At 41.7% G+C, this 27,033-nt stretch overlaps 2 protein-coding genes across 3 annotated transcripts; both read right to left on the bottom strand.

The window, feature by feature from the left end:
* Positions 1 to 5,037: 5,037 nt before the first annotated feature.
* Positions 5,038 to 7,868, bottom strand: spata4 (spermatogenesis associated 4; the record flags this gene model as incomplete). The annotated part of the gene is made up of 5 exons (XM_083785764.1): positions 5,038 to 5,057; positions 6,291 to 6,511; positions 6,677 to 6,795; positions 6,928 to 7,057; positions 7,768 to 7,868. 5 exons carry the CDS (start codon positions 7,866 to 7,868, stop codon positions 5,038 to 5,040), a joined length of 591 nt encoding a protein of 196 aa, XP_083641890.1.
* Positions 7,869 to 8,875: 1,007 nt separating this feature from the next.
* Positions 8,876 to 16,561, bottom strand: asb5a (ankyrin repeat and SOCS box containing 5a). 2 transcript variants are annotated; one of them, XM_083786175.1, is made up of 7 exons: positions 16,258 to 16,561; positions 12,765 to 12,844; positions 12,539 to 12,646; positions 11,975 to 12,125; positions 11,157 to 11,291; positions 10,517 to 10,708; positions 8,876 to 10,321 (listed from the first exon to the last, which is right to left on the bottom strand). In XM_083786175.1, the coding sequence occupies exons 1-7, from the start codon at positions 16,448 to 16,450 to the stop codon at positions 10,194 to 10,196; spliced, it is 987 nt and encodes a 328-aa protein (XP_083642301.1). In that variant the 5' UTR covers positions 16,451 to 16,561; the 3' UTR covers positions 8,876 to 10,193. The 2 variants fall into 2 exon arrangements, with proteins under 2 accessions (XP_083642301.1, XP_083642302.1); XM_083786176.1 differs by lacking the exon at positions 16,258 to 16,561 and adding an exon at positions 15,309 to 15,673.
* Between the last annotated feature and the right edge of the window lie 10,472 nt (positions 16,562 to 27,033).

Here is a 27,033-nt window from a genome sequence, read left to right as displayed (position 1 = left end):
ATCAGACCAGTGTGTGTCCAGTGGAAACGTCGTGTGAATCTGATCTCAGGTCAGAATGGGTTAAACACAGTCGCTGTGTACTGGACAACCGGATCTCCATTACGCCTATATATGGGGTTTGTTTATGGTTATGCCTGAGTCAAAGTGACGTGGCTGTCGTCCGCAGGCCCACCGGCCGGTCTTCCCTTAAGCCAATTTTAGGAAAGATAATGGCTATTGAACCAATGTGAGAAGTAGCAGAAGAGCTTGTTGTGACTAAATAATAACTTCATTGGATCCATTGGAACATGTTTTTGTGTGAAAAGTAACAGTTTGGCCATACATGGTTCACACACGATGATAATTATGCTTTCGATGACGTGGAAAACACGCAAGTGTATAAGAACACCCCGAACACAGCGACTGTGTTTTGTTGTGCTGACACCCCCCATCAGGCCGAGAGGAATCAGAAGACTGTCTTGTGTTGTGCTGACGCCCCCCATCAGGAGAGGAATCAGAAGACGTCAGGAGATTTAGGAGGTGAATTAAGTCTTACAGCGCCTCTCAGTTAAAAGCTGTTTCTGACGGTCTCCATGGTAACCAACACAATGGGAGAGAAGCTAATTGCAACTGGACTGGTGGGTTGAGATCTATGACTCATCAATACTGAGAATTTGGAATGCCTTGGAGCGGAGGATCTGATCTGATCTGCACAGTTACATTCTTGGTGTTAAACGTTCATATACATGACCATATTTGTACATAATATTTCAAATGGATGAACTTTTTCTTTCTCCAGAGTGTACAGTGTACAAATGAACCAAGTGTCCATTCGTCCATTTGTTGATTTGTAGGCTACTGTGGCTTGAGTTTATTTTTAAGTGGTATTATGTGTGTGTGGGCTGGCTGGCTATGAGCATGAAAACAGCATGGTTGTTTTTCACCACCTGTGCGCATCCTAACACACACACAAACACACACGCACATATTAACTGTATATGGTGATTTCAGGTGTGCCAGTACAGTACAGTAGAGGGTACAGTAGAGGGACCCCCACACGGTAACTCTGTCATTCTCAACCGTTTCGGACACGGGGCGGCTCGCCGGAATCGGGCCGGCACCCTGGGTGCGTTCCTGTGGGTCTGGAACCCCCCCCCCCCCCCGGGGACCCCCACACGGAGTTGCACCACTTACTTCACATGGGTGTGATTTTTATTTTCTTCCCACTGTAGCTGAACACAACTGGGGACTATTCACTTCCACACCCAGATTTCTCCTGCCGGTCCAGGGAATCAAAACTGGAAAGGATGACTTTATTTTGTACATACTCCAATTTTCCGCCGTAGTGTGAAGACCCACCTCTTCAGACTCCACCTTACCCGCTAATACTTCTCTCTCCTTATATATATATATATATATACCTTCTTGATAGTGGATTCTATCTTGCTTATGCAGATATATCTTAAGTCATTGTGATTATGTTTTTGTTAAACATTTGTTTTCTTGCGCGCACATTATGTGATTCAGGGTTACAGTGTGTTGTGTAGACAGATGCTATAGGTTCATTGTTTACCTGGTATTGTTTCTTTGAGGCACTTACATGCTTCTCTCTGTGCTCTATATTAATGTGACTATTTACCTTGTTTATCGACAGAGTTCATGCGCTTCCTCTGCTTATTTTGCTCTAGCACCACTTGTAAAGTGATACTGTCAGTTGCTTTTGGTCAATCCTTCAACATTAGATTTTATTATGTTATTCATATTTATGGACCGATATTTCATCATGTAAATCAGAGGTTTTCAACTGGCGGTCCGTGGACCCCTGGTGGTCCGTGAAGGTATTGCATGTGGTCCCTGACCATGCATTTATGGTCGATAATTTGTTTTTATCGACCACTAGTTAGTGCACTAAATTACCTGGTGATATGCATGATGACACATCACTGTTGTCAGTTACTGGGAAGTCGGATGTCAATAACTTCTGCAGAAAAGGGAATTTCGAGGGAAAGTGCAGGCCTACCACGGATCGACTGGTTGAGTCACCCCCGGAAATGTTTTGGCCATGTCTCTCGACCCCCTCCCCGACCCCCTCCCGACCCCCAATACAAACTGACTGCAAAAATAACCTTAATAATAGAGAAGATATATCATAAATGAATACTGAAACCAGATATAATCATTAAGGAAAGTTTACGCATGTACTATGTGTACTACCGTATGTAAACGCTTCATTTTCATTTTTCCAGCCATTCAGTTGAAAAAATATATAATTTGCGACCCACGGGTTAAGACCCCCTGATTTACATCAGGGGTTTTCAACTGATTGTGAACCAGTGGTTCACAAGCAGTTGAATACCTCTGATGTAAATTATCGCTCAAACGCTAAACTGCTTAATGACACATCTGTCATTACAGTGTTGCCCTACTGTACTGTACTGTATGTGTCTGTAGGAATCACAGACTATCTGGGCTGAAAGCCAGCCTCACATATCACCATGTCTTTCTTTTAGTTGGTTAGTTGTACAGTTCAATTCTAAACAGAGAGAGGGGCAGGGTGTTATAGAGAGATTGAGATCCTGAGGGGTCCTGTCAGTGTGTGTGTGTGTGTGTGTGTGTGTGTGTGTGTGTGTGTGTGTGTGTGTGTGTGCGTGTGTGCGTGTGTGCGTGTGCGTGTGCGTGTGCGCGCGTGTGTGTGTGTCACTATATTTAACTGTGTCAGTATGACCTTAAACTATAAACTGTGTTCAACTTGAGATGAGATCATATTATTACAACCTTGTGCTGCCCAGGTGCCTGGTACGGGAAGATAAGGTCAGAACACAGGGCTCTTTTCTCAACAATGATGTACAGGTTTGAGGTTTCACAAAGTGGGTGCCGTGACACAAGTCCAGGGGTACCTTAGAATACTTGGATAATATTTGGAATTGAGCAACATCACTTCAGTTGAATCACGTCTTAGACCCTCCAGTCTATAGACTTAGTAAAACAGGTGGTGAATGTTTCCCCCAGAATAGGGATATCCTGGTGTTCAAGTGGTGCAATGTATAAAGTTCTTTTCAGTCTGTCCTATAATGGAAACTGATATTCTCTCAAGTTTTCCCCCTTGACATTCTGTATCCTAGGGGGAAAGATTTGCATATTTATGTACCGTAATATGACAAGATTCTGAAAATTATCAGTACAATTTAGGAGTGCCGTGGATGAAAAAGATATTTACAGGCGTGCCACTGATGCACAATAACTACCAAGCTCTGCCAAGACTGCCTCCCTCCCTTGAGGGAAGTGCCTGTTTTAACCCATTCTGACCTGAGATCAGATTCATACGAGGTTTCCGCCGGACAAACACTGGGTCTGATGAACCCATTCTGACCTGAGATCAGATTCTAGAAATGTCAGTCGCTCTTCGATTTTTCAAAAATAGCAGACCTACAAGCTCGTATCGCGCCACTCGGTGGCGCGATATGAGCTTGTAGATCTGCTATTTTTAAATAGCTAAAGCACGACATGATGCTGACACCAAAATGGGTGCCCGTTCAGAATAGGTTAATCTGTATGTCTCAGAATGCATTCTCTGAACAAACCAATGTATTGAACTCTGTATTCTCTTGAATCCCTTCTCATATTTGGTTGGTATTTCATCCATTTGATGTATTTTTAACTCACTCAATCAATCAATCAATAGTTCAGTAACGGGGGTCTCCCCAACTCTCCTGCTCTTGAGTAAACGGCAAATACATTTTCTAGTGGGCTGCAAATGTAATCCAGTCAGGGCAGAGAATCCCACAAAGTTAATGTATCAGCTGGTGTTCCAGTTCTATTTTTGTCTGCTCATTTATGTTTCATCACTTATACTTTCACTTGTTTTTTGGTATGCCAACCTGAAAGTGTTTTGTTCACAGGCCAGGGGAGACCCCTGTTCCTGACCAATCACTTACATCACTTTTGATGTCTAAGACTATTCAGTTACACCGTATTATGTTTAATTTATCAGCCCTGGTAAAATCAATACTTTGTTGTAGACATTTTGAGTGGAGGTATAATAGTAATACTTTAATTGATCCCATGACGGGAATACAGTGAACCTTCATATACAGCTCAGCTCAGCACAATAAACAACACACACAGAATCCATAGGATTGTACAGCCGGATATATATCAAAGGTAAAAACATATTTCAATAGATGTTTTAAAGGAAAACACTTTTCAGCCTGCTCCCCACCCATCAGACTAAATCATAGTTACACAATGCTGCCACCTGCTGGCTCAAATAAATACATCATACACACGTGCTACAGCAAGCAGATGAAAGAAAGATGAGCAACTGCATTCAAATACAATTAATAAAAAAAAAAAATCTGAATAGCGCATACAAATTGAATGACAGGCACCAAATCAGCAGGATGACAACTGTAGTTGACTAGTTGTAGAAATACTGTAGTGTAGTCAGATAGTAGAACCCCTCCGCACGCACGCACACAAACATAACAGAAGAGTAGGGGAGATTCTGGAAAGCGCCTTAATGTCACTTTGAGGATCTATACTCCACAGCCTCAAAGAGAATCTATTTATAAATCAAATGTATTGGGACATAAAACATAAAGCTAGGTTCTGAGACAGACACTTCAATAGGTGTTGCATAACATTCTTCTTCAGTAAGCTAGAGGTTTCTCCTCTGAAGACGTCTCTTTGCAACCTACGGTGTCAGTTTATACTGTTGTGCTCGCAACTGTTATTTATCCAAACAGCTTCAAAGGCAACAGCAACATAAAGATGTGACAGAAATGCATACCATCAGATAATGTTATATATTAACATTCAAAGTTTATTTCTGTTGACAGGACTTACTTGACGTGTTACTGGTGGAAAGGTCGACATTTTGGCTAGTCTGCCTTCTTGGGATCGACCTCACTCTGAAACGATCTGAGACCAAATAAAACAAATCACTGATTGTGTTAAGCATGTTCTTAACATTCAGAGGAACGTGATGTAATTTGAAAGAAAGCAACCCAGACACGCTCCATAACAGCCCTCAATCATAGCGACAACATATATGCCCTCTTAGTCAGCTGGTCCAGAGACTATTATGCACAAACGCAAGCACAACCACCAGACATAAAACCCATTGGACTTAACCAGATTATAAGAAAACAAAAAGAAAGCTACCTGACATAGTGGAAAGAGACTACCCAAAACCAAAGCAAAATGGAATGCTATCTATCACTAAAAAGAGAATATACATTGGCTGAATATACATGGCTGAGCACATTAAATGACCCAAAACTTAGGAAAGCATTGACTAGTAGATACAGACTCGGTGAACACAGCCTTGCAATAGAGAAATGACACTACACTTCCTAACCACCTGCCCAGTGCCCACTATACCAAGACATCAGAGACAGAGACATACTTCCCATAGATTACACACACCAAAGCGAGTTTGAAACTATGACCAACGAGGAAAAAATGCCATACCTATTGGGAGAAATACAACAATGCTAATGGAATGCAACCACCCTAAGGACTATACTATCTGTACCCAGTAGACCTACTGCACATGTAAACAGAGCTGCGATCTTTAAACGCATCTTAAATCAGATTTTTGTATACTATTTAAATAGTCTTGAGGAAAGAAAATACTGCTATTTGTCCCAAAGTGACGGCAAAAAAAAGCTATTTGTTTCAAAAAAGCTTTATACCCTGTTTAACATGTATGCAATGTCCAACTGTATAAACTTTCCCCATTTTCAACTGTTTATTGTATTGTGACACTTGCTTTGGCAATGTAAACATATGTTTTCTCATGCCGATAAAGCTCCTTTGAATTGAAAATGTAATTGAAAATTGAAATTGACAATACCCGCCCGGTGTAGTCATCTGAGTGTAGTACGTCTACTCTGTAGTCTGTACCAATGCTGGAAATAAATGTACTCATTATTAGTAGATATATTATTGGTGAGGTTATGGTACCGGAAAACAAACTACTAAATCTGATTAGGGTTTCATGCCCCTTTAAATCTACAATCCGTAAGGGTTATGTCCATTGTCTCCCTTTCCCGACGGAGGGAGGTGATGTGATGATCCTAACGAGATTAATTTGTAAGAATGGTGGTACATCTAATGTTGTCCAATCCAGTCTGCTTTAAATAGCCTACTGTATTTACAGTTGTCAACAATCTGCGTTCTACAGAATCTACACAACGCCAGGGTTGAAATATTGCTGAGACAACCTCCAACCACTACAGACAGAGGTACACGTTTTAAAGACATTAACATAATCTACTATACGGTTATAAAACAACACAGATACAGACCAGGGTTGTGCAGCCGGTCTGTGGCTCTCTGCTCCAGGTGTTTGTGTATGATGTCCCAGACCTTCCTTTGGTTGGTTCTGATGTCGGGTTCAGCCGTCAGCTCACTGAGGCTCAGGTTGTTCTTGATGGCGGTGGATGCAGTGGAGCGAGCCACCATGGGCAGCTGGTTCTGGTACCGCTGGTCACTGAAGTCAAACTCTGTGTCCTGCAGGCTTTTAATCCTAAAAGGACAGACCTGTGTGATCCACTCATCCATCCAAAATAACAACAACAAAAACTATATACAGTATGTGTCAAATCTGTTTAATATGTTTGTTTTTAACTTTTTGTATATTTTGAAGCCTGTGTCATATTTTTCTTGCTGGCTTGGTGTGTGTGTGTGAGACCTGTGGTTGGTTAGTAGGCCATAGACGTCCTGCACCAGCACCTCTGCGGCTCCAGGTTTGCAGTGGATGGTTCCTTCAACGGCCTCCTTCGTCAGCTGGAGGTTTTGCTTCTGTAAAAACTGAAGAATGGATGTAGATGTGATCTGTGACACTGACTGCTGGAAGGGACCAATGCTATAGTGATGATCATAGCCATGAAGTTCTGGCTGGCAGCTGGGAGTCAATTTCCTCTAATTGGCCCTGCAGCTTACCCGCTCTAACTGGCTCCAGTTCCCCAGCTTGGTGGTAAGTGATGTCCCGTTGATAAATGAATGCATTGAACAGTCTTCAGGGTAGTGCAAAGAGAAGATCTCTGCCACAATGCAACCATTAGCGAAGTCTCTGTGAACATACAGGAAAAACTGAACTTGAATCTGTAATCCCTGTGAAATTCAATTTGAACAATGACCTCTAAAGCTGCTGACAACAATGAAAACTAGCATGATGGTAGTGGTCAGAATGTATTTATTAGGCGATGGAAATGATACGGCCTAACGGTTAGTTTGTTGAGATAGCTTGGAATTATGTTATGTGTCCTGTGGCAAAAATAGCCCAGTGAAAAAAGCTAACAAAAAACATGAATGCGCTGCGTCACGTTGCTTGTAGATTTCGAGGAAAAAAGGAGAGAACATTTTCACTAATAATGACGTTCCTAAAATCGGGAAGCCAGTCAGGTTGAAAGTGGTATACTTTTGGATTTGTTTATTTGACATGGGCATGACACTCATATTGGACACACCAGATAAATTGCTTAAGTGTTCTAGCACATGTGACATGCTGATTTTCAACACCTACATACTGTATACAAGAGCTATAGGCTTTTCTAAAAAATGAATTAGAAACACTAGCAGAATTAAAGCTATAGGCTATAACGGACACATGATCAGATTCAGAACAATAAACCAGTCTAAATGTATTCTTGTGAACTCTTGTGAATGATTTTACCATCATTTGTTAAACTGCCACCAGGTGGCCTAGAAAAGACGGACTGCCAAAAAAAGGTCCTTGGTTATTAGTTAGTTAATCAAGAGGTGTGCCTGCTGTGAACCCACCTGCGCACATTCCTTGGAGAAATGGACAAATCGAGGCCTTGAAGCCACTTCAGGACCTCTCTTGGGAGCCCTGACTTTCTGGGAGGATGTGGATAATCCATGCTGTGTAGCGTGTTGATTGGTAGCTTTGTTTCTCTTTCTGCTGTTTCCCAGAGGAGTTCGCCTGTCTTGCCTTAGTAAGTAAAGCTTCTCCAAGCTTGTACTTTATGTTAGCTAATGCTAACAACATTGTGACTTGTTTACCTTTCCATGGCAACATACTGTAGGCTACTGGGCCTATTGTTTTTTTAATGTGGTGGTGAAGGCATGCGCAGTGTTGTCATGTCACATGTGGTCGGCACCCACACAGAAATAGATACTATATGTTCTGAAGAAGAATGCACAGTAGTGTGTGTGTGTGTGTGTGTGTGTGTAAAGTGTCTGTGTGTGTAAATAGCCTTATCAGCTTAACATTCATGTCAGTCGAATTGCGTTGCTATAGCCAGGGAACAGGCCAGGGTATAGTGTTCTAATTAAATCTAACTAATGTAAACAGAACAAAACAAAAATTAAATAATGAATCAGGTTAATTAATTAAAGAAAATGACATGACAGAGAGAGAGAGAACAACTAATAATTGTTGTAGTAGTAGTAGTTAAATTGAGAAGAAGGCAGCTTTCTCCAGCCTGTTATCTCACAATTTCTGTATTTCATTTATGGTTTAGAATTCATAAATATCCAGCAGCCTAAAAATATCATGGTATAGATTAGAATTATAGATTGCAATGTTTCCATATGTGGCTAAATTAAAAGCTCATCTGTTCACCTGGGTGTTTCCCCAACTAATAATCCAACCCACTTTAACTATACAGTATGTCCCATTTCATAAATCGCAGATCTACAAGCTCACAACTAGAGTTCTCATCGGGCCGAAAATTAAGGCCCGGCCCTAACTGGGCCATATCTGATCAGGCCCGAGGCCTGGCCCATCCCGACTAATTAATTAGCATAGATTTGAGGTCCAACCCGGCAGAATTTGAGAACTCTACACAGAGTAAAAGTGAAACGCCAGTCAGCACCATCTTCATAAATACACAAACAAACAGACAGAACAGAACTATTATTTTTTTATTATTATAAACAAATTTATAATAAATGATTAGCATACATTTTAGGTCCGGCCCTAAAACGTCGGGTCTGCAGGTTCGGGCAGAGTTTGAGAACACTACTCACAACACATGTGGCTCATTGTGTAACTTGTAGATCAGCTGTTTTTGCTGAAGGTGTTACTTCCTAAGGTTAGTATGAGCATAAAAACAACAGCTGTGAAAGAAAAGCTGATGTATTTATTTTTTTAAGATCTTATCCATAAACGGGGCGTGTTTTTGTTCAATTTCTTTTTTAATTTCTTTGGAAATTAGGAAATTGAAAAAGCACGGCCTTCACGCATTAGAAGTAAAGTTAAATAAAATATATGAAGTCACCAGAACCAAGGATGTGTGTTTTCAATTAATCTTACATGGTTCAAATGGAATTTGAAGTTACAATGAGTTTATATGTGTCGGATCATGTAAACCATGGGTGAAAGTGGGAGCGAAGATTGACCGGTATTTCCAGAACTTTGTCTGCTTGCTCAGCTCTCTTTTCATCACCACAGTGCTCCTGCTGCTCCAATTCTCCAGGTGATCTCCAGCACAAGACTCTGAGATCCTTGAACTGCTTCACTTCTTAGGGTAAGTTCTCATTCCCTACCCAGACTGGGCAATCCATTGGCTTCGTGCTTAGAACCAAGGCCTCAGACTGAGACATGCTGATCCTTATCCCAGCCGCTTTATCGATCCCAGCTGGAGGTCTTTAGGACTGATGATGCCATTAGGAATAGGACCACATCATCTGAAAAAAGCAGTGATGCAATCCTCAGCTCACCAAGCTGTAGACCTTTTCCTCCACGATATAGTGCCTCGAGATCTTGTCCGTGAATATCACAAGCAGGATATGTGGCACTGGCAAATGTGCCCACTGAGCGGGGCAAGGGGGCTGCTGCAAGATTATATGAGAGCTGTAAGAAAGTTGGCACATTGGCAGTGGCACAAAGGCAAGCTGTAAATGTTTTTCACGAGCACATGCTTTTCATGAGTATCCTGACTTCCGTATTGGTGAAACAAGATAGAGAGGTGGGACAGACCATTGAGTGGAGAGCTGTGCGTGTATCAGCCAATCACAATGTCGATTGGGGCAGGGTTGAATAATTATCAGAATATAGAGCTATTTAACACTTAAAATGCCAAGAAGAAAAGAAAGAGAGAGAAAGAAAGAAAGGGGGAAAAAAAGTAATGTGGCTGAGGAACTGTCCATGGTCCCGGAATTGTCACTTTTTATTTCTGCATTCTGTGGTGCCGTGTGATGTTTGTGTCATAAATGGTTCTTGTGGCAACGTAGGCAGGCAGTCATCTGTAGCGGAGGTAGTTTTGGAGTGCGTTCGGCAGGGGAAGGTGTACGAGAAGGTGGAGTCTGTCTCTGCCAACGCAGCTTCTGACACAATGACGACACAACTGACTCAGTAGGCGAGGGGTCGCTGTAGAGACAGAGAACCATGCGTTTGATTAGGATAATTAACAACCATCAGAGAGCTCAGGGTCTCTGACCAGTAAAACACCAAACAAATTACCAAAATCAAGTGAAAGTATACACACACACACACACACACACACACACACACACACACACACACACACACACACACACACACACACACACACATGTACCGTACCTTCATACAAGAGTAGTAAGCCCTCTGTGAGACTGCTAGGGGGAGCCACCTCCACAGGTCTCTGACAGTCCAGGTTCCTGGCATTAATGTCAGCCCCAAAGTCCAGCAGAAGTTTGACTACGGCGGTGCAGTTCTGCTCTGCTGCCGCGTGGAGAGGAGAGTCCAGAAACTTACCTTTCTGGACATTGGCCCCTGTATGGAGAACAGTTTAGTGCGCCTGCTTATGGAAACATCATCTCCATGTTGTATCCCTGTGGGACTAGGGTGCATGCCTGTGTGCTATACGCATGTGCTGTACTGTATGTGTAATTGTGCAAAGCATGTGTTTTGGTGTGTGAGTACATGTGTTGTGAAAGTACTACAAATACATTTTTCTATCATATTGGTTTTTGTTTTATATGTATCTTATTTGCAAAGCACGCTTCAAAAGCATTTCCATACAATAACATGGGAGTGGTAATACTATTTTAAAAACGGATGTTACAAAGTGCTTTATAGCACAATAAATGATATTTAAATGAATAACTAAAAACTACACGATTAATAAAAGGGATCATCAAGAGGAATCTGGGGTCATATAAGCAGAGTAATGTACTGTAAGTTGCAATGAGTTACGGCAGCAATAATTCAATGATTGAACCTTCTCTCAGGAGCTTCCTGGCACACTCCAGCTCCTGGTAGACGCAGGCTGTGTAGAGCGCCGTCCCCAGGTGAGGGATGTCCATGTCTACGTCTGCTCCCCACGCCACCAGAGCCTCCACGCAGCCACTGTGGCCTGAGGAGAAGGATGAACCACACACACCCCCCGCCCTCTGGATGAAGGTGCATTCCTAGTGTAAAGACACACCTGCACCGGTTTTGAGCAAAAGCGAAATACCATTCTTCTGATTTGAGTGTGGGAGAAAAGAATACCCTATGTATTTGTCCCGCAATTTGTGTGTGTGTGTGTTGTTTTACATTATCAGGTGTTTAACATAGGTGTACACTTTTGTTGGAGAAATACACAAGTAGTTTTATTCCCCCTACACAAATATAATTTATTTGAAATGGGTTATGATATGGGTTCAGATGTTTGTCCAAAAAGTTTAGTTAAAGTATATTTGTTTGATGAAACAAGAAAATGACAAGAAGGGGGAAAAAAAGAGAATTCAATAATAATAATAATCAAAATAAGTCACAAACTAAATATAGGATCAAGTGTCCAGTAGATGCTCAACCTTTTTAATTTCAATGACAGTTTGATATGCATTAGGGCCTTGATCAAATGTACTGTTTATCTCTGTTTATCTCATTTTAAAATCCTCAGTGATACTTTATTTCTGAGAGTAACACGTACTCTCAGTTTCACTTGGGTCCCAAATAAAAATCGTTTAGCTGGGGACCCCCTGGCACCTTCCCAAGGACCCCTGATGGTCCCTGGACCCCCTGTTTAAAGAACCAGAGCAGTAGATATCATACCTTTGCTGGTGGCTTCATGGATGGCTGATGGGCGGTAGACAATGGCCTGAGGTTTGGCTCCATTCGCCAGGAGGAGTTCAGTGCAGGACACGCTGCCCACTGAACAGGCATTAAACAGCGGCGTGACACCATCAATGGTGCACACATTGACCTGGACATCAACACATTGACCTGGACATCAACACATTGACCTGGACATCAACACACTGACCTGGACATCAACACATTGACCTGGACATCAACACATTGACCTGGACATCAACACACTGACCTGGACATCAACACACTGACCTGGACATCAACACATTGACCTGGACATCAACACACTGACCTGGACATCAACACATTGCATTGTCCTTGAACCACCTTATTTCACCAAATGAATTGTTGTAGTAGTAGTAGTTAAATTGAGAAGATCTTTTTGCTTTCTCCAGCCTGTTATCTCACAAACGAACGAAGAACACCTTTAAAGTTACACCAACAGTCACACACATGCACGCATGTGCACAAACACACACGCGCACACACACACACACACACACACACACACACACAGGGACTTACTTTAGCTCCTGCATCGATGAGGACCCTGGCACACATCCCATGGCCTCCCAGACAGGCCTCATGGAGGGGTGTCACATGATCTATGGTCATGACGTTCACGTTGTGACCCTGAGGCATATGCAAACAGTCATTGATCCAAAGGAAATAATTCCATCACCTGGCATGCATTAGCGCTCAACCTTCACCATGTATATATGAATGCAGTTGTTGTCATTGTGGCTCCCACCTGTTGAATGAGCGTTCTGAGGGGGAGCAAGCGGCCCTGGCATGCGGCGTCATGCAGAGGCGAGCGGTCGGCCCAGGACCCTGTAAAAAGAAACGACAGCTCTGTATAGTTCAGTGGTTCTCGGTGGTTTCCATGTCAAGGCACCGTTTCCTTATTATGTTTCAATCGTTTCAATTGAAACGGGCCTTGAGCCTCCAGGGGCCTCCCCCAAAAAGAAATAGTAGTAGTAGTAGTAGTAGTAATATTGCATTGCATCGCAGCCTTCCAATCAGCCTTGTTAATTATTCAGCCTCATCCTGTATACGTCCACTTATCACTAGTTGGCAGCAGCTAATAATCACTGCAGGTACTCGACCTGTCATGTCACGTTGACCTGTGTTGTTTGGTTGTAACACACACTTCCCAGTGTGTGCACTCACTGCACTAGCACTCACTGCACAGCTATACAATGATTGCATCATTGTATAGCCTATGCTGCCTTCCAGTTATACCTTAAAGTAAAAAAATGTTTAATCAAGCAAGCTGCTTTTGTGTATTTTCTACTTGGCTGTGTATGCTGTTCATGCTTTGAAGTCCGATAATACACACTGACAAAAAAACCCCACAAACAAGTTTATTTTTATTTTTATTTTTTAATAATTATTAATTATTAAAACTAGCCCTTACCCGTTGTGAGATATTTGCTCCCCCTTGTGGCCGTGGGGGGTACTGCACCCGGGTGCGTTTGTAATTGACTAATAAATTCATTAATAATCATTAATGTGTCAAATCGAAAAAAGGGCTTCGTTACGCCCTCCATATTCATATGGTCAATGCCTGTGTGAAAAGCGGGAGTGACTGGTGCAGGCAGTAAGGAGTTACGGCATTGTTTCTGACAGACACACACACACACACACAGACAGACAGACATTGTTAGAATTATAGTATGATGATGATGATAGTATGATGATGATGACGTCATGAACGGGGCCTCCCGATCCTTAAGGCCGCCCCTGTGTCAAGGAGGACCCCCAAATTGAAATGTATTTTGCCACGGACCCCGATCAGAAAATATTTTGTACCGGGGGGGGAACCCCATAAGAGAAGATTTGTTGCATATTTTCAAAATTATTCACGACTTTTCAAGGATTTAAAAAAATAGCAGATCTTGAACCTCACGACACGTTGCGTGAGCTTTGTAGATGAGCATTTCAAAAGGCTTAAAGTGGTTAAACAGATTTTCTCATTAACTAATTTGGCCGCGGACCCCCTGGTACTCCTGCAAGGACCTCTGGGGGTCCCCAGACTCGATTTTCATAACAACTGCTGTAGGCACTTTATAGCAAAAGCGTTTTAACACGGAAAGCGAGTACAACTGTTAATTAATTTGTTAATCATTGAAAGGCGTTCAGGTAATGAGGCACAGACAATCTGACAGTGGCCGCACGTCCGTTAAACTGTCATGTTCGAACTTTTTTCTACATGGCAAGTAGGGTTCACACAAGGAGTGCAGTGAATCCCCACAGATCCAAGCGAGAAGATCCTCCCTTTGTGAAAACTAAATATGTTTAGACAGGCTGTGACAGCCTAGAAATGGAAAAAATGTTATAGGATAGTCTTATCCATAATGGCTACACTGTGCTTTCATCTTGAAGGGGAATTCTTGTATTTGTTCTTAATCTGGGCAATATAGAGTTTTTAGACCATAAACGAAGGGTGGGTGTAGAAATTATTGGAATTAGTCCATTTGGACTTTCTGTCTCCTATACACTAACACTGTCCCCTCTCGGCTTTCCAGCTAAGCTGTCTCTCCTACACTGTGAACCTCTCAGCTTTCCAACTGTCTGTCTCTCCTACACTGTGAACCTCTCAGCTTTCCAACTGTCTGTCTCTCCTACACTGTGAACCTCTCAGCTTTCCAACTGTCTGTCTCTCCTACACTGTGAACCTCTCAGCTTTCCAACTGTCTGTCTCTCCTACACTGTGACCCTCTCAGCTTTCCAACTGTCTGTCTCTCCTACACTATCCCCCTCTCAGCTTTCCAACTGTCTGTCTCTCCTACACTGTCCCCCTCTCAGCTTTCCAACTATCTGTCTCTCCTATACACTGCCTCCCTCTCAGCTTTCTGGATGTCTCTCCTACACAGACTCAGCTTTCATACTAGGAAGAAGATAAAAGTAATGGAAGTAGTGTGTCACATTGATCTTCGCTCTTCATTTAATGACACACCACACAATAGTTTATATAGACATTCACAGGAAGGTATATAGACAGTGATGTGAATTCGTTTTCAGTGACTGACCACTATCTCGGCACATTATATTATAGCCTGTTGGAACACTGTCCACATGCTCTTTGTGAGCTAAGTTTGATTCCAACTCCTGTTACATCTACCATGTGTCTCTATACTCTTCTATCTAGAAATATTTAACACATGTGTGACTACACTCCACTCATTTTGTACGACATACAATCAAGACAAACTTTATAGTATTAATTTGCAAATGCTATTGTTGTGATGCAAATATGGTAGAGTGTATGATAAACATCACAGATAAAACACACCTGGGTCTATGTCCATAATCACACCGTATGCATTCCACACAGCTTTATCATCATCTTCTTCCATACCTCTCAGTTAATATACAGAAACCAAACCAGCTCAATTTCCTCTGTTCGGTTCATGCCATTGCATTCATGCAGTCTGTTTTGCTCGATAATGACGGATGTCAGTTTGGGATGAGATCAGACAGCAGCTCCAGACATCAAACACAGTTTGAGGAACGAGGGAGGTCTGAACTAAAAGAGCGTGCCTAATGCCCTCAAGCGACCTCATTAGTATTCTGTAGAGTTTCTATTTTGACTTATTCGGCTCTCTTCTGCTCCCTGGATCTCCCCGGAAAATGTCCATAAACTGCCCGACCCTGACAACAGCAAATGTTGTTTTGGCTCTTTGGGGTGTGTGTGTGTGTGTGTGTGTGTGTGTGTGTGTGTGTGTGTGTGTGTGTGTGTGTGTGTGTGTGTGTGTGTGTGTGTGTGTGTGTGTGTGTGTGTGTGTGTGTGTGTGTGTGTGTGTGTGTGTGTGTGTGTGTGTGTGTGTGTGTGTGTGTGTGTTGAGGTGCAGCTGAGAATGGAAAGTAGGCCGCTGTGGGGGCGGGGTGGGGGGGGTGGTTTCATAACCCTGTTCTATTAATATATTAGAGAGGAAAGAAACGCAGCTGACTGGTTCTCAGTTGAGTTGTTACTGTAGTTCACTCTTAAAGTTAAATGTACACAGAGGATAATAGGCGGTATATATGCACCGTGGTAGTGTTGGGCAAATCTGTACCGATACAGTAACATCACAGTAATTATTCACTGAAGCCCACACTTAAATGAGATGCATGTCATATGTTTCAGATAGTTTCAGCAAAGTATATTTTTCATGTTAAATATTCTTTTTGGCATATTGTAGGAGTATGTCTTAACTCCAGGTCGATGCCTCCACCTGTCAGTTGGTGTTGCATATACTCACTGTGTTGTTGGCCATAGTCATAGAACTCTGCAGATATTCTGGCTGCCTCTTTACGGTTCCCTCTGACCACATAGAAGTGCGTGAGCAAGTTCAGGGAGATCTTTACGAAGAGTTTGAAGCAGAACAGAGCAAAGATGCTCAGATAAACATTACACAGATGCTTCCTGTAGAATTCTTCATTTGCGTCTGGCATTTTAACCCCCAATACTTTACAGTCAGCGAGGTAGGGGTCAGATATGCTCCAAATGCACTTTCTTGTAGTCTACTATTAGCAGTCTAGTTTTTGTTTCCTCCTAGTCCCTGACTGAAGCTGTCAAGTGAGCCAGCTAAGCGACAGAACAACAGGAAAGATATGGATTTCACATTCAAAATAAAAGTGTTTGACCTCTTGGAATGTTGGATAGTAATTAAATTACTAAATTGGATAGTAATTCAATTGTATATTTATTTTAATGCTGTTCATACTGTACTGCACTGGTGGAACATTAGCCAAAAATATCAGATCTACGCATTGTGTTGGGCTGTGTTGTGAGCTTGTAGATCTGCTGTTTCTGGCAAAGAGATAGCAACTCAACTATAATACTATCTGGCTGCCATCTTAGTTGCAATAACCACCCTTGACAGCCCATTCATCCAAAAAGAAAAGTCATATCTCATTGTATTAAACAACAACTTTATACTCACCAATATTGCAGATGTACGTAAAGCTTGGATTTTCCTCTCAATATCTGTCAAGTCTTTGTTTCATAAAAATCCACTGTAGACATGTTATGACCTACTTTCTGTTAGAAAAATAATCACCTGCATGGAATTTATTAAGTGTTTAGAAGCGCTCATTGGAAATTACTAAACAGTCAAGTACCTACTTCGAAATTGCACAATGCAGGCTGGTGGAGGCAGCCTCCATGGAATCTTTTGACAGAAAGTAGCTCATGCCTCATGATGACATGTACAGTATACTGTACATGTTTATTAAACAGAAACTTGGAAGATACAAAGAGAATATTCCAAGCTTTCCATACAGCTGCAATGTTGGTGACTTTAATGTTGTTTAATACTATCAGATAGACATTTCTGTTTGGATGGATGGCTGTCAAGGGTTGATTGACATTTCCTATATGGGCAGGAGAGACAAGACTGAGATCTAGTGGACCAGGAGAGAATAGATGACTAGAAATGCAGACCGTGGTGAGTGGTGACAAAACCTTGTATTTTAGGTTAGCTAGAAGGTCCTGGGTTCGATTCCCGCTCGGGACGCTGTGGGCGCTGGGGGCATGTTCTCTCCTCCGCGTCATCAGTGCATACCCGAGGCGGGGTTGGCAAAAGGGCCTTTCTGTGTGGAGTTTGCATGTTCTCCCCGTGTCCCCTAGGGTAGGTACCCTCACAAAAAACATGAAGGGTAATCCTGGTCTCTAAACTGTCTCTAAACTGCCTCCCCCTGGCCAGCTGGGCCAATAATAATAATAACTAGAACTGCACTCTGTCGAGTGCCTACTTGCTTGTTGCACCCAAGTAGGTACTGTACAAGTGCGCAAGCAGAGCGTGCAAGTACTGTCGACTGCTACAAACTCTCAAATCTCAGCCTCTCTGTGAAAGAACGTTTGCAATATTGAATTATTAGGTTTAGCTACTAAGGGTGAGAAGTGACCGTTCGTTGATGGCAGACTGCTGGGCGGCCCAAGGCCCAAGGCCGCGTGCCAGAAGCCCCCCCCCCCCCCCCCCCCCCCCAGCACCATGCCAAAGCTTTTTCCTGCAGGAAACACTGGACGTGACAACAATGGAGACATAATAACCGCTAACTTCAGCAAGGCTGACCTTGCTGTCTGAGATGTCTCTCATAGCCTAACTATAAAGTATGCTACAGTTCAGGCAGTACACAATACAAACTTTGGTCACTTATTGCTTTTGTCTTTTTTTTCTTCTCCTCCTTCTTCTTCCGCCAAAAATAGCAGTTCTGGCTGAATCTTGCAGTCGGTTTTTGCAAAACGTGGGAATCTGGTAGAGGGCCATGCCAAATGGTGACTATGTGAAGCCCATGACCAATGGCCAAAGGGTGGTGCTATAGCACTCAATTGAAAATGCAAACTTTGAATGCGAATAGCTCATGAACCATTTGACCGTTGGCAATGGAACTTTGATACACATATGTGTCTCCTCATGCCGAACAACTTTCGTGCTCTGACTTTTGACCTCTGACCTTTAGAACAACTGCCATTTTGAATTGTATGAAAAACAGTTCAAATGTATCTCCTCCCAGGATCTTTTATCAAAATGCACGAAAACTTCTACACGTGAACGTTGGACCCATACGGACATAAAATCGTATTACATTATTTTTCAAGTGAAAAAAACATTTTTTTATGAGCCAATGAAAATTGCTGTTTTGTGAAAATTCTTCTTCTGACCCCAATGCATACATGCAGCGTCATATGCTTATGACATTGTACTGTGTGTGTGTGTGTGTGTGTGTGTGTGTGTGTGTGTGTGTGTGTGTGTGTGTGTGTGTGTGTGTGTGTGTGTGTGTGTGTGTGTGTGTGTGTGTGTGTGTGTGTGTGTGTGTGTGTGTGTGTGTGTGTGTGTGTGTGTGTGTGTGTGTGTGTGTGGTAAGGTGCGCAATACATGACAAATTTGACAATAGCTGGATTTCAAACTCACGTCCTTGGCACTCACAATCACTGAGCCACCAGGCACCCACCAATAATGTAATTGATCAGTTTATCAATTTATCAACTAATTTATCAGAATTCACCTCCAGTTTTTAACCTTCCCTGCCAAGGACTACATTGGACGACCATAATTTATGGTCACAGTATGCCATGGACGACATGGACTTTTATACTGAGTTTATTTTATTTTATTAGAGCCGATAGAAAAAACTCATTGCATTGGAATTGAGCTCAAATAGAGGGTTTGCGCATGTATAAAGTGAATGGCAGATCGAGTGGCAAAGTGAGTTGCAAAGTTAATTTAACATTGTTTAAAGTAATTTAATGCAATCAAATAGTAGTTTTTTGCCACTCAGTAGGCGTTCCTGCATAACTTCCACGTATATGATGATGATGTCACACGCATACCCTCTATTGAATTGATTATACAAAACATAAATGTTTTTGTAGCTCAATAAAAACAATTGGCGACCGTGCTGGACCATTTCAGTTGTTGTGATCACTGACCATGTATCTAGGGTGCACCCCTGAAACGCTTCCGTATTCCCGGAAGTGTGTCAATTTTGTCAGTCTCGCTTCTTAACGGAGCCCCAAGCCCAGACTAGCCATGGGAAAGATTTTTTTTTAAATTGATTCGTTATTTTGAGATCTCAAATTAGTATTCCGTGGCCACGAATTTGTATTTCGTGGCCACAAGTTACTAATTCGAGATCACAAGATAACAAATGATTAATTCAAATTAGTATTCCATGGCCACAAATTAATATTTTGTGGCCACGGAATACTAATTTGAGATCTCAAGATAACTAATCAATTTTTTTTATTTCCCATGGCTAGTCTGGGGCTCCGTATAAAGGAGCCATGCGGGCTGAAAACCGCGGCAGTCTGAGCCATTTAGCGCCATCTAGTGGCGGCAGGGAAGTTAAGCATTTCCTAAACGAAGAGAAATACATTATGTAGAAAGATATTATTTTGTTTGGTCCTTAGATAAAGTATCACTTTAAAATCTTTTGATGTAGATCCACTAGATGGCAGCAGTTAACAATCCATCTCAGTCGACTAGACTGCAGATAGACACTCATGCCATTCTGATACCATCCCTGCATCTGTAGATCCCTTATGTAACCATTGGACTGACTGCACAATACCGTAGGAGTCCAAAGTAATTATTTGTCTGTTTTCTATGGGTTCTGTTTTATTTTTGAACCACACTCTGAGGATTTCTTCCCCCAGAGGTTTGCTGAAAGCATATTTCAGTAGAAGAGAGACACTCATTTTTCATCGTTTTGACAGAAAAAAAGCAATTGCACAGACTAAAATTTGCTATAAGAGCCCCACTAAAATATACTAAAAATGTGAAACCGTCAGCCTCCACTCATAGTGATTTATAATGTGAACTAGGTCAGAATACATTCATTTAAATTGGATCAACATTATTGTAGGGACAATCAATAGAATAGAATATAATTGTAGAAGTCAAAGTCAAAGCACGCTATTAAAAATATTTACCAGTATCATTAGCACAATTATTTTCTAGGAGGGTCGCTGTTATAAATACATTTTGTAAAGATTTGTTTTAAATCATTTTTCATGGAGGTGAGAACATCAACATGCACCCAAAAATCTGGGAGCCCCTCACTTCACACAAGTATGATTTTTATTTGCATAACTCTAATGATGTTGATGCACCCATTCGTTCCCATGCTTGCACTTGGTCCCGAATGCTGCAGGTTGTCTTTTAACAGGAAAACCCAAAGCGAGCACGTGCTGACCTCTATTCACTGGCTCTCTCGTGGACGTTTTAGGATTTTGTTTGCTTACAAATCATTAACCCAAGTAAGACCCGGATATATTTCTACTTGCAAAAAAGAGATTTCAACCTTACTACTACTTTGTACTACTAGGACTTTGCAGAGGAAATTATGTTAAAAAAAAGGGAAAAAAAGTGTGTGTGTATATATATATATATATATATATATATATATATAATTATTAAAATAATAATAATAAATTAATAATTTACATTTGGGGGATATCTTTCACAATAATAAATAAAACATGTTCTAGACATCACAAAAATATATATATTACAGGCATTTTACTTACTTTTATCAGGGTTAAAGAAATTATTTTTCCACTGCTTCTTTCTTGGAGGGAACTTTAAAGGGTGGGTTTAAAAAATGATGGAGCTTGCATAAAAAACAATTTCCTCCACAGTTTTACATGTGACTATGAATGTGACTATGAAGAGGATTCTGTTAAATGTTAAATAGCAAATGTGTTACATTTCTCAATAATTTGATGTGTGTATGTACAGTATACATGAAATGCTTTCCTCAGACCTGTGTGAAGTTGGTGTCTCAGGCGGAGGCCCAGGATGGGCACATGGTGGGGTTGCATTTAAGAAGTGGATCCAATAAGCCTCTTTTTGAAGCAGAACCCGGTCTCTATCTCCACCTCTTTTTAGTGCAGTGACTATCTCTAAACCTTGGAATCTCAAAGTACAATGACTTATCTTATGATTATGACTTCATGTCTCTCTCTCTCTCTCTCTCTCTCACACTCACTCACTCACTCACTCACTCACTCACTCACTCACTCACTCACACACACACACACACACACACACACACACACACACACACATGATCACATGATTATGTTCATAAACTAAAAGGGAACATGGGTCGTTTTTGATTTGCCCCGTGTTTACTGTGTCAACAAACAGATGGCCATAAACACACAGGTCATTGAGCCTGGCAGGCTGGTTGATGAGAACCAATGGGTCCCATCCAGCTTTGAACGGAATCAAATCTCCTCTTTCTGTCTCTTGTCCTCACTGTGGGGTGGAGACCTTTCATGTCCACAGACGCACCTTTTATTTGTTCAATATTTATAAAACACAGACACTTTTACATTTTTCAATATTTTATCAAACAGAGGGTGGAGACAGAGGAAGGGGGCAGGGTCACAGAGAGAAGGGGCCGGGGTCACAGAGAGAAAGGTGGCGGGGTGACACGGAGGTAGAGAGAGAGATAAGAGGAACATATAATCGCAATAATGGATATTTATATTACAATGATTTTGGCCTATAATACTTGAAGAAGCATAAGGCGACAGCGTACAATGACAATTACAAGTACAATGACATTGCCTTGGGATGTCAGACCATGTCACACCTTATCACCTACACCTACAGTGTCTGCCCAGTGCCTCCCCAGAGTCCCCCCAGTGCCTCCCCAGTGTCCCCCCAGTGCACTAGGCTATAGTTTGTCGTTTTTTCATGAATGTTCAAAATCATGAACCCATGAACTATAATAGCCCCTAGATGGAGTCAGAGGGAAATAAGTGATGTCAGTAGTGTTGTTGAGAGGGGGATGTGTGAGCCATCTGTCATGGGGTAAGCCTGTTATCTTGTCTTTTGTATATGCACTTTTTTTTGTGTTCTAAAATGGGAATGTTTTATATTGCCAGGTCTGTACTATTGTTGCTGAAATGTCTGTGTTGACCAACTACCGCTGCATCCAAACTGGTCATGGCGCATGAAGAGGAACTGGTGAGCCTCAGAGAGGAGCTAGAAAAGCTGACACTGGAAAATGAAAGACTCAGACAACCACCTGGCCGAGGTAATGGGTCTCACGGTGAGGGTAGCCAACGGAGGAGAGTGGTTGTGTATCCCTCGTGAACGAAAATGCCTCTTGTTCAAGAGGTCTGCAAATGTCTGATATGGACAGATTTGTTTATGTATGATTATTTGGAAGGTGAGGCTCGATTAGAAATAAAGTACAGGTTAAGTGAAGTCTGGGAAGATCCCACTGTAATTCTGAATGTGTTTACGTCATTGTATTTGTGTCCCCAATCCTATATCGTGCTACTACAGCAATTCTTCGACCGCAGACAGAAAAATGAGTCATTGCAGGCATTTGCATTGGGACTGCTATCAATAATGAACAAAATACGAAAGTGTAACCCTACTGTGATGTCTAACCCTGACAATGTGTTAACGGACCAGTTTTGTGAAGGGGTGCAAACTGCAAAGTAATTTACTTCGGCGAGAGACTGGTGCGCCGGGAACCTTTGACCTACGGAGGGAGGCCATGTACTGGGTTGAGGAAGGGCAGCCTCAAAGGAAAGGGTCCAACTGCTCAACACTCCAGTGTCATGAAAAGCAGGTCAGTGCAGTTAGTGAGGGGGGTATCTTAAACCATCAGAGATTTCAGAAATCAAGGACGCTGTAATGAAACAAAACAACGGATAGAGTTGGACATGATTGCCAAATCCCTAGAGATGCAGAGTGGGTTCACGTGTGAGGCACAGAGGCACGAGCAGCCTGTTTGTTTGCAGTGTAACAAATTGGGACTTATTGTGACAAAGGTAGCCAGGCTACCCTAGAGTTTGATGAATCAGTGCTGTCAAGACTTGGAGCACCAGGACTTGCATGTTGACCCAATAGGCCATATTGTGAGGTCCCTTTTCGTTCCCGCGTCATAGGCACTACTCATTCAATGCATGTTTGCATAGATAATACCCTTCTGGACTTTGGGTTCTACTCATAATATCCTGTAGTATTTTGTCACAGGCCAGAAATGTATAATAACCAAAAAACGAAAATCTTGTGTTGCTGTTTTTGCTTGTAAAATGTGTTAAATAAATGTTGGCAACACAAAATCTTTCTCAAATGTCATAAATGCATATACCTAACATCTGAAACAAGAATTGGTGCCATAGTTTACTCATATGTGAATCTAGATCACGAAATGTAGCAAATTGGTTAAAGAAAACACTTCAACTTAAAGGACCACTTCACCACGTTTCAACCTATCTTCATATTACTAATGTCCTTACTAATAATAATACTACTTACTAATAATATTACTAATATGTCCTTACTAATAATCATGATAAAATGGCACGATTTTTTTCCTACTCAGTCTGTGTCTCATAGAAGGGCTGTGGGCAGTTTAGAAACAATATCTTTTTATAAAAATGTTTAGATTTTCATTATCGTGAGAACGATGGCTTCCATTTTCGCATTGCAACTTTTCACGACTAGAAAGCCTGCAGTTTTTATTAGCTTGTATTCCCCATCGATGATATGTCACTGGAAGACGGTTTCTGAACTGCCTACAGCCTTCCTATGAGAAAAAATTGTGCCATTTGTTTTCAAGATTATTAGTGATGACCTATTATATGAAGATAGGTTGAAAAGTGGTGAAGTTGTCCTTTAAGTGATTGGCACCCAGCACAATGAAACATACACATAGTACATTTAGCCAAAAGTTTATGTTTCATACATAAAAAATGTCACAACCTACTGTGTAATGAAAGGTAGAAAAGAAAAGCAGCTGTGTCTGGAACCATCATTTGCATATTTACAAGATGGCGGATATGTGAAAACGAAACACATTTAAATGCTCTGGTGTATGATTAAATCTATCTAGAACACTCTAATATACACATTCCTATTGATATACTGTAGATATGAGTATTAAATGCACAAAATCTCTGTACGTGCATACACAATGTCCATCTAGTTAACGTATCTCGAGAATCGTCCAACCGACCAACTTCAAACTCGGCATGCACGTTGCTGCTGACCGCAGGGACATTTTTATATGTCCAGTGTCGAGTTGTTTGGATAGGTAGTTGTCCAGAACCACCTACAGTATGTATGCTCATACATACTGTACAGTAGGTATTGGTGTAAGTATAGTATACTGTAGATATGGGACTGTTCTCTTCCTGCCTTTGCATGAAATGCAGACCAGCCTCTCTGTTGCGGAAATATAAGGAACGTTTTACCTACTCACCAATACAAAAGCGACTTGTGTTATTAGAAAGCCTACTTTCCTTATAGTGGATACACTCTGAGCCCCCCACCACACGTATAAAATAAACTTTTTGGGCAGAAATTGATTTGTTTCACCGGAAGGTTAAATCTTGTCTATGAGATTTTCTCTTGGCAATATAATATTGGTGGAGGGCACAGTGGCCTTTCTGTCCAAAAAGTGCAATTCAGAGAGTATCCACTAAGGAAAGTAACAAGCCGCCTTTGTATTGGTGAGTTTGGTCAAACTTTCTTTATATTTCTGCAACAGAGGCTGGTCTGCATTTCATGTGAGGGCAGGAAGACAACAATCCCATAGCCTTAATGCAACGGCTTCAAAGGGCATTAGGGCTATGGACCTGAGCTAAGTATAGTAGAGAGATCCGGTTGTCCAGAACTGCTGATTCAAACTACCTACAGTATGTACGTATGTATAGGTATGTAGGTATTGGCGTATACTAGTATAGTATAGTATACTATACTATATAAATGCATAGTATAATATAGTATAGGCATATATGGAGATCCGGTTGTCCAGAACCGCTGATCCAAACGATATGCCTCTTAAGACAGGGAGGAACTGTGTAAATCTTCCTGCATTGTGACCGATGGTGAGTGACTACCTCGACCCCCTTAAGTTTGCATACCAGGTGGACATTGAGTTTGATGATATCATCTGCATGCTGAACAAGGTATTCACACACCTTGACACCCTGGGCAACACAGTTAAAATCATGCTTTTTTTTTTTACTTCTCAAGTGTCTTCAAAACTATCCAGTCACAACTGCTTTGCGTTGATGGGGGTGGACCATGTTTTGGTGGCATGGATCTCAGACTATCTCTCGGCAGACCGCAGTATGTGAGACTGCAGGGTTGTCTGTTCAGAGGTTCTGGTGAACATCATGGGCCCTCCCTATAGGACACAGTTCTGTCACCCTATAAACATCTGACTTCCGCTTCAACTATACAAGAACTTTTCAGATGACATTGCAGTGGTCAGCTGCATCCTTCCATCTCAGGTCACAACACTGTTGAGCACGCATGGTTATGGAGGTTGTGCACTCTGCATTGAGCCTCTGGCTAACGAGACCAAGGAGATGGTGGTGGACTATAGGCCACGACCAATATGGTACCTCCAACATAAATGCCGAGGTAGTGGAGAATGTAGACAACTACAAGTTTCTAGTTTCCTTGTGCACCTAAACAGGCCGTTGGACTGGTCTGACTACTCTGATGCACTGTGTTCTTCTCCAGAAGGCTCAGATATTTTAGCGTATGCAACAGGATGCTGCAAATGGCTGGTGAGGAAGGCAGGCTCCGTTGTGGGGACTTCACTGGAGTGGGTGGTTTAGGTGCATATTGCAAACCTGAGTGTTCTAGATAGATTTAATCATGAATTGGAACATTCCAATGACAAAAAAACCCATAACATCTTTTGCCAAAAGTGTCAAAAGTTATAACTCGTTTTCACATAGCCACAACTTGGAAATATGAAAATTAGGGTTCCAGACACGCCCAATTGTAATAAGTATTCCAACGTGTTTGTAATGGCCAAATGACATGAACGAGACACCAAGTTTGCATTTGTAGCTCATCTGGTTCAAATCCGTTTTAGGTGGCAGCCATATTTGATTTGGTCGCCATGGTGACCCCGAAGGTCTACATAGCCTACAGGTTCTGGCGCACTAGCTTGATCATTAGAGAATGCCCTGGGCTACATTTGGGACAAATGTCAGATGCTGTGACACTTTATGTATGACACATAAGCTTTTGGCTAAATGTACTAAGTGTATGTTTCATTGTGCTAGGTGCCAATCACTTTAGTTGAAGCGTTCTCTTTAACAAATTTGATACATTTCATGATCTAGATTCACATAATAGTAAACTAAGGCACCAATACTTGTTTCAGATGTTAGGTATATGTATTTATGACATTTGAGAAAGATTTTGTGTTGCCAAAATCAATATGACAGATTTTACAAGCAAAATGAAGATTTTCGTTTTTTGGTTATATACTTCTATTTACATTTCTGGCTTGTGACAAAATACTGCAGGATATTATGAGTAGAACTTTTAACCCAAAGTCCAGAAGGGTATTATCGATGCAAAAATGCATCGAATGAGTAGTGCCCATGACGCGGGAACGAAATTCATTTTCTAGGAACTGCCGCACTATATGTGAACATTTGTGTTTGTGTTGGTCTGTATGGTAGAGGTTAGGGTTGTTCATGGTTCCTACACAAGTATCTTATGGAAAGGGAGAGTATGGAAAGATTAAAAGCT

The sequence above is a fragment of the Protomyctophum parallelum genome (genome assembly GCF_964188405.1).
Source record: "Protomyctophum parallelum genome assembly, chromosome: 16".
Taxonomy (NCBI): Eukaryota; Metazoa; Chordata; class Actinopteri; order Myctophiformes; family Myctophidae; genus Protomyctophum; species Protomyctophum parallelum.
Note: the sequence above shows the minus strand (reverse complement) of the source record. Positions and strands in the feature narration are given on the sequence as shown.

Bases quoted from the DNA above. Each gene is read 5' to 3' on its own strand.
- asb5a (XM_083786175.1), bottom strand. From the start codon at position 16,450: ATGCCAGACGCAAATGAAGAATTCTACAGGAAGCATCTGTGTAATGTT. The intron at 12,845-16,257 runs GTGAGTATATGC...TTCTTTTTACAG, and splicing joins TGACTATGGCCAACAACACA to GGTCCTGGGCCGACCGCTCG. The intron at 12,126-12,538 runs GTAAGTCCCTGT...GTTGATGTCCAG, and splicing joins TCATCGATGCAGGAGCTAAA to GTCAATGTGTGCACCATTGA.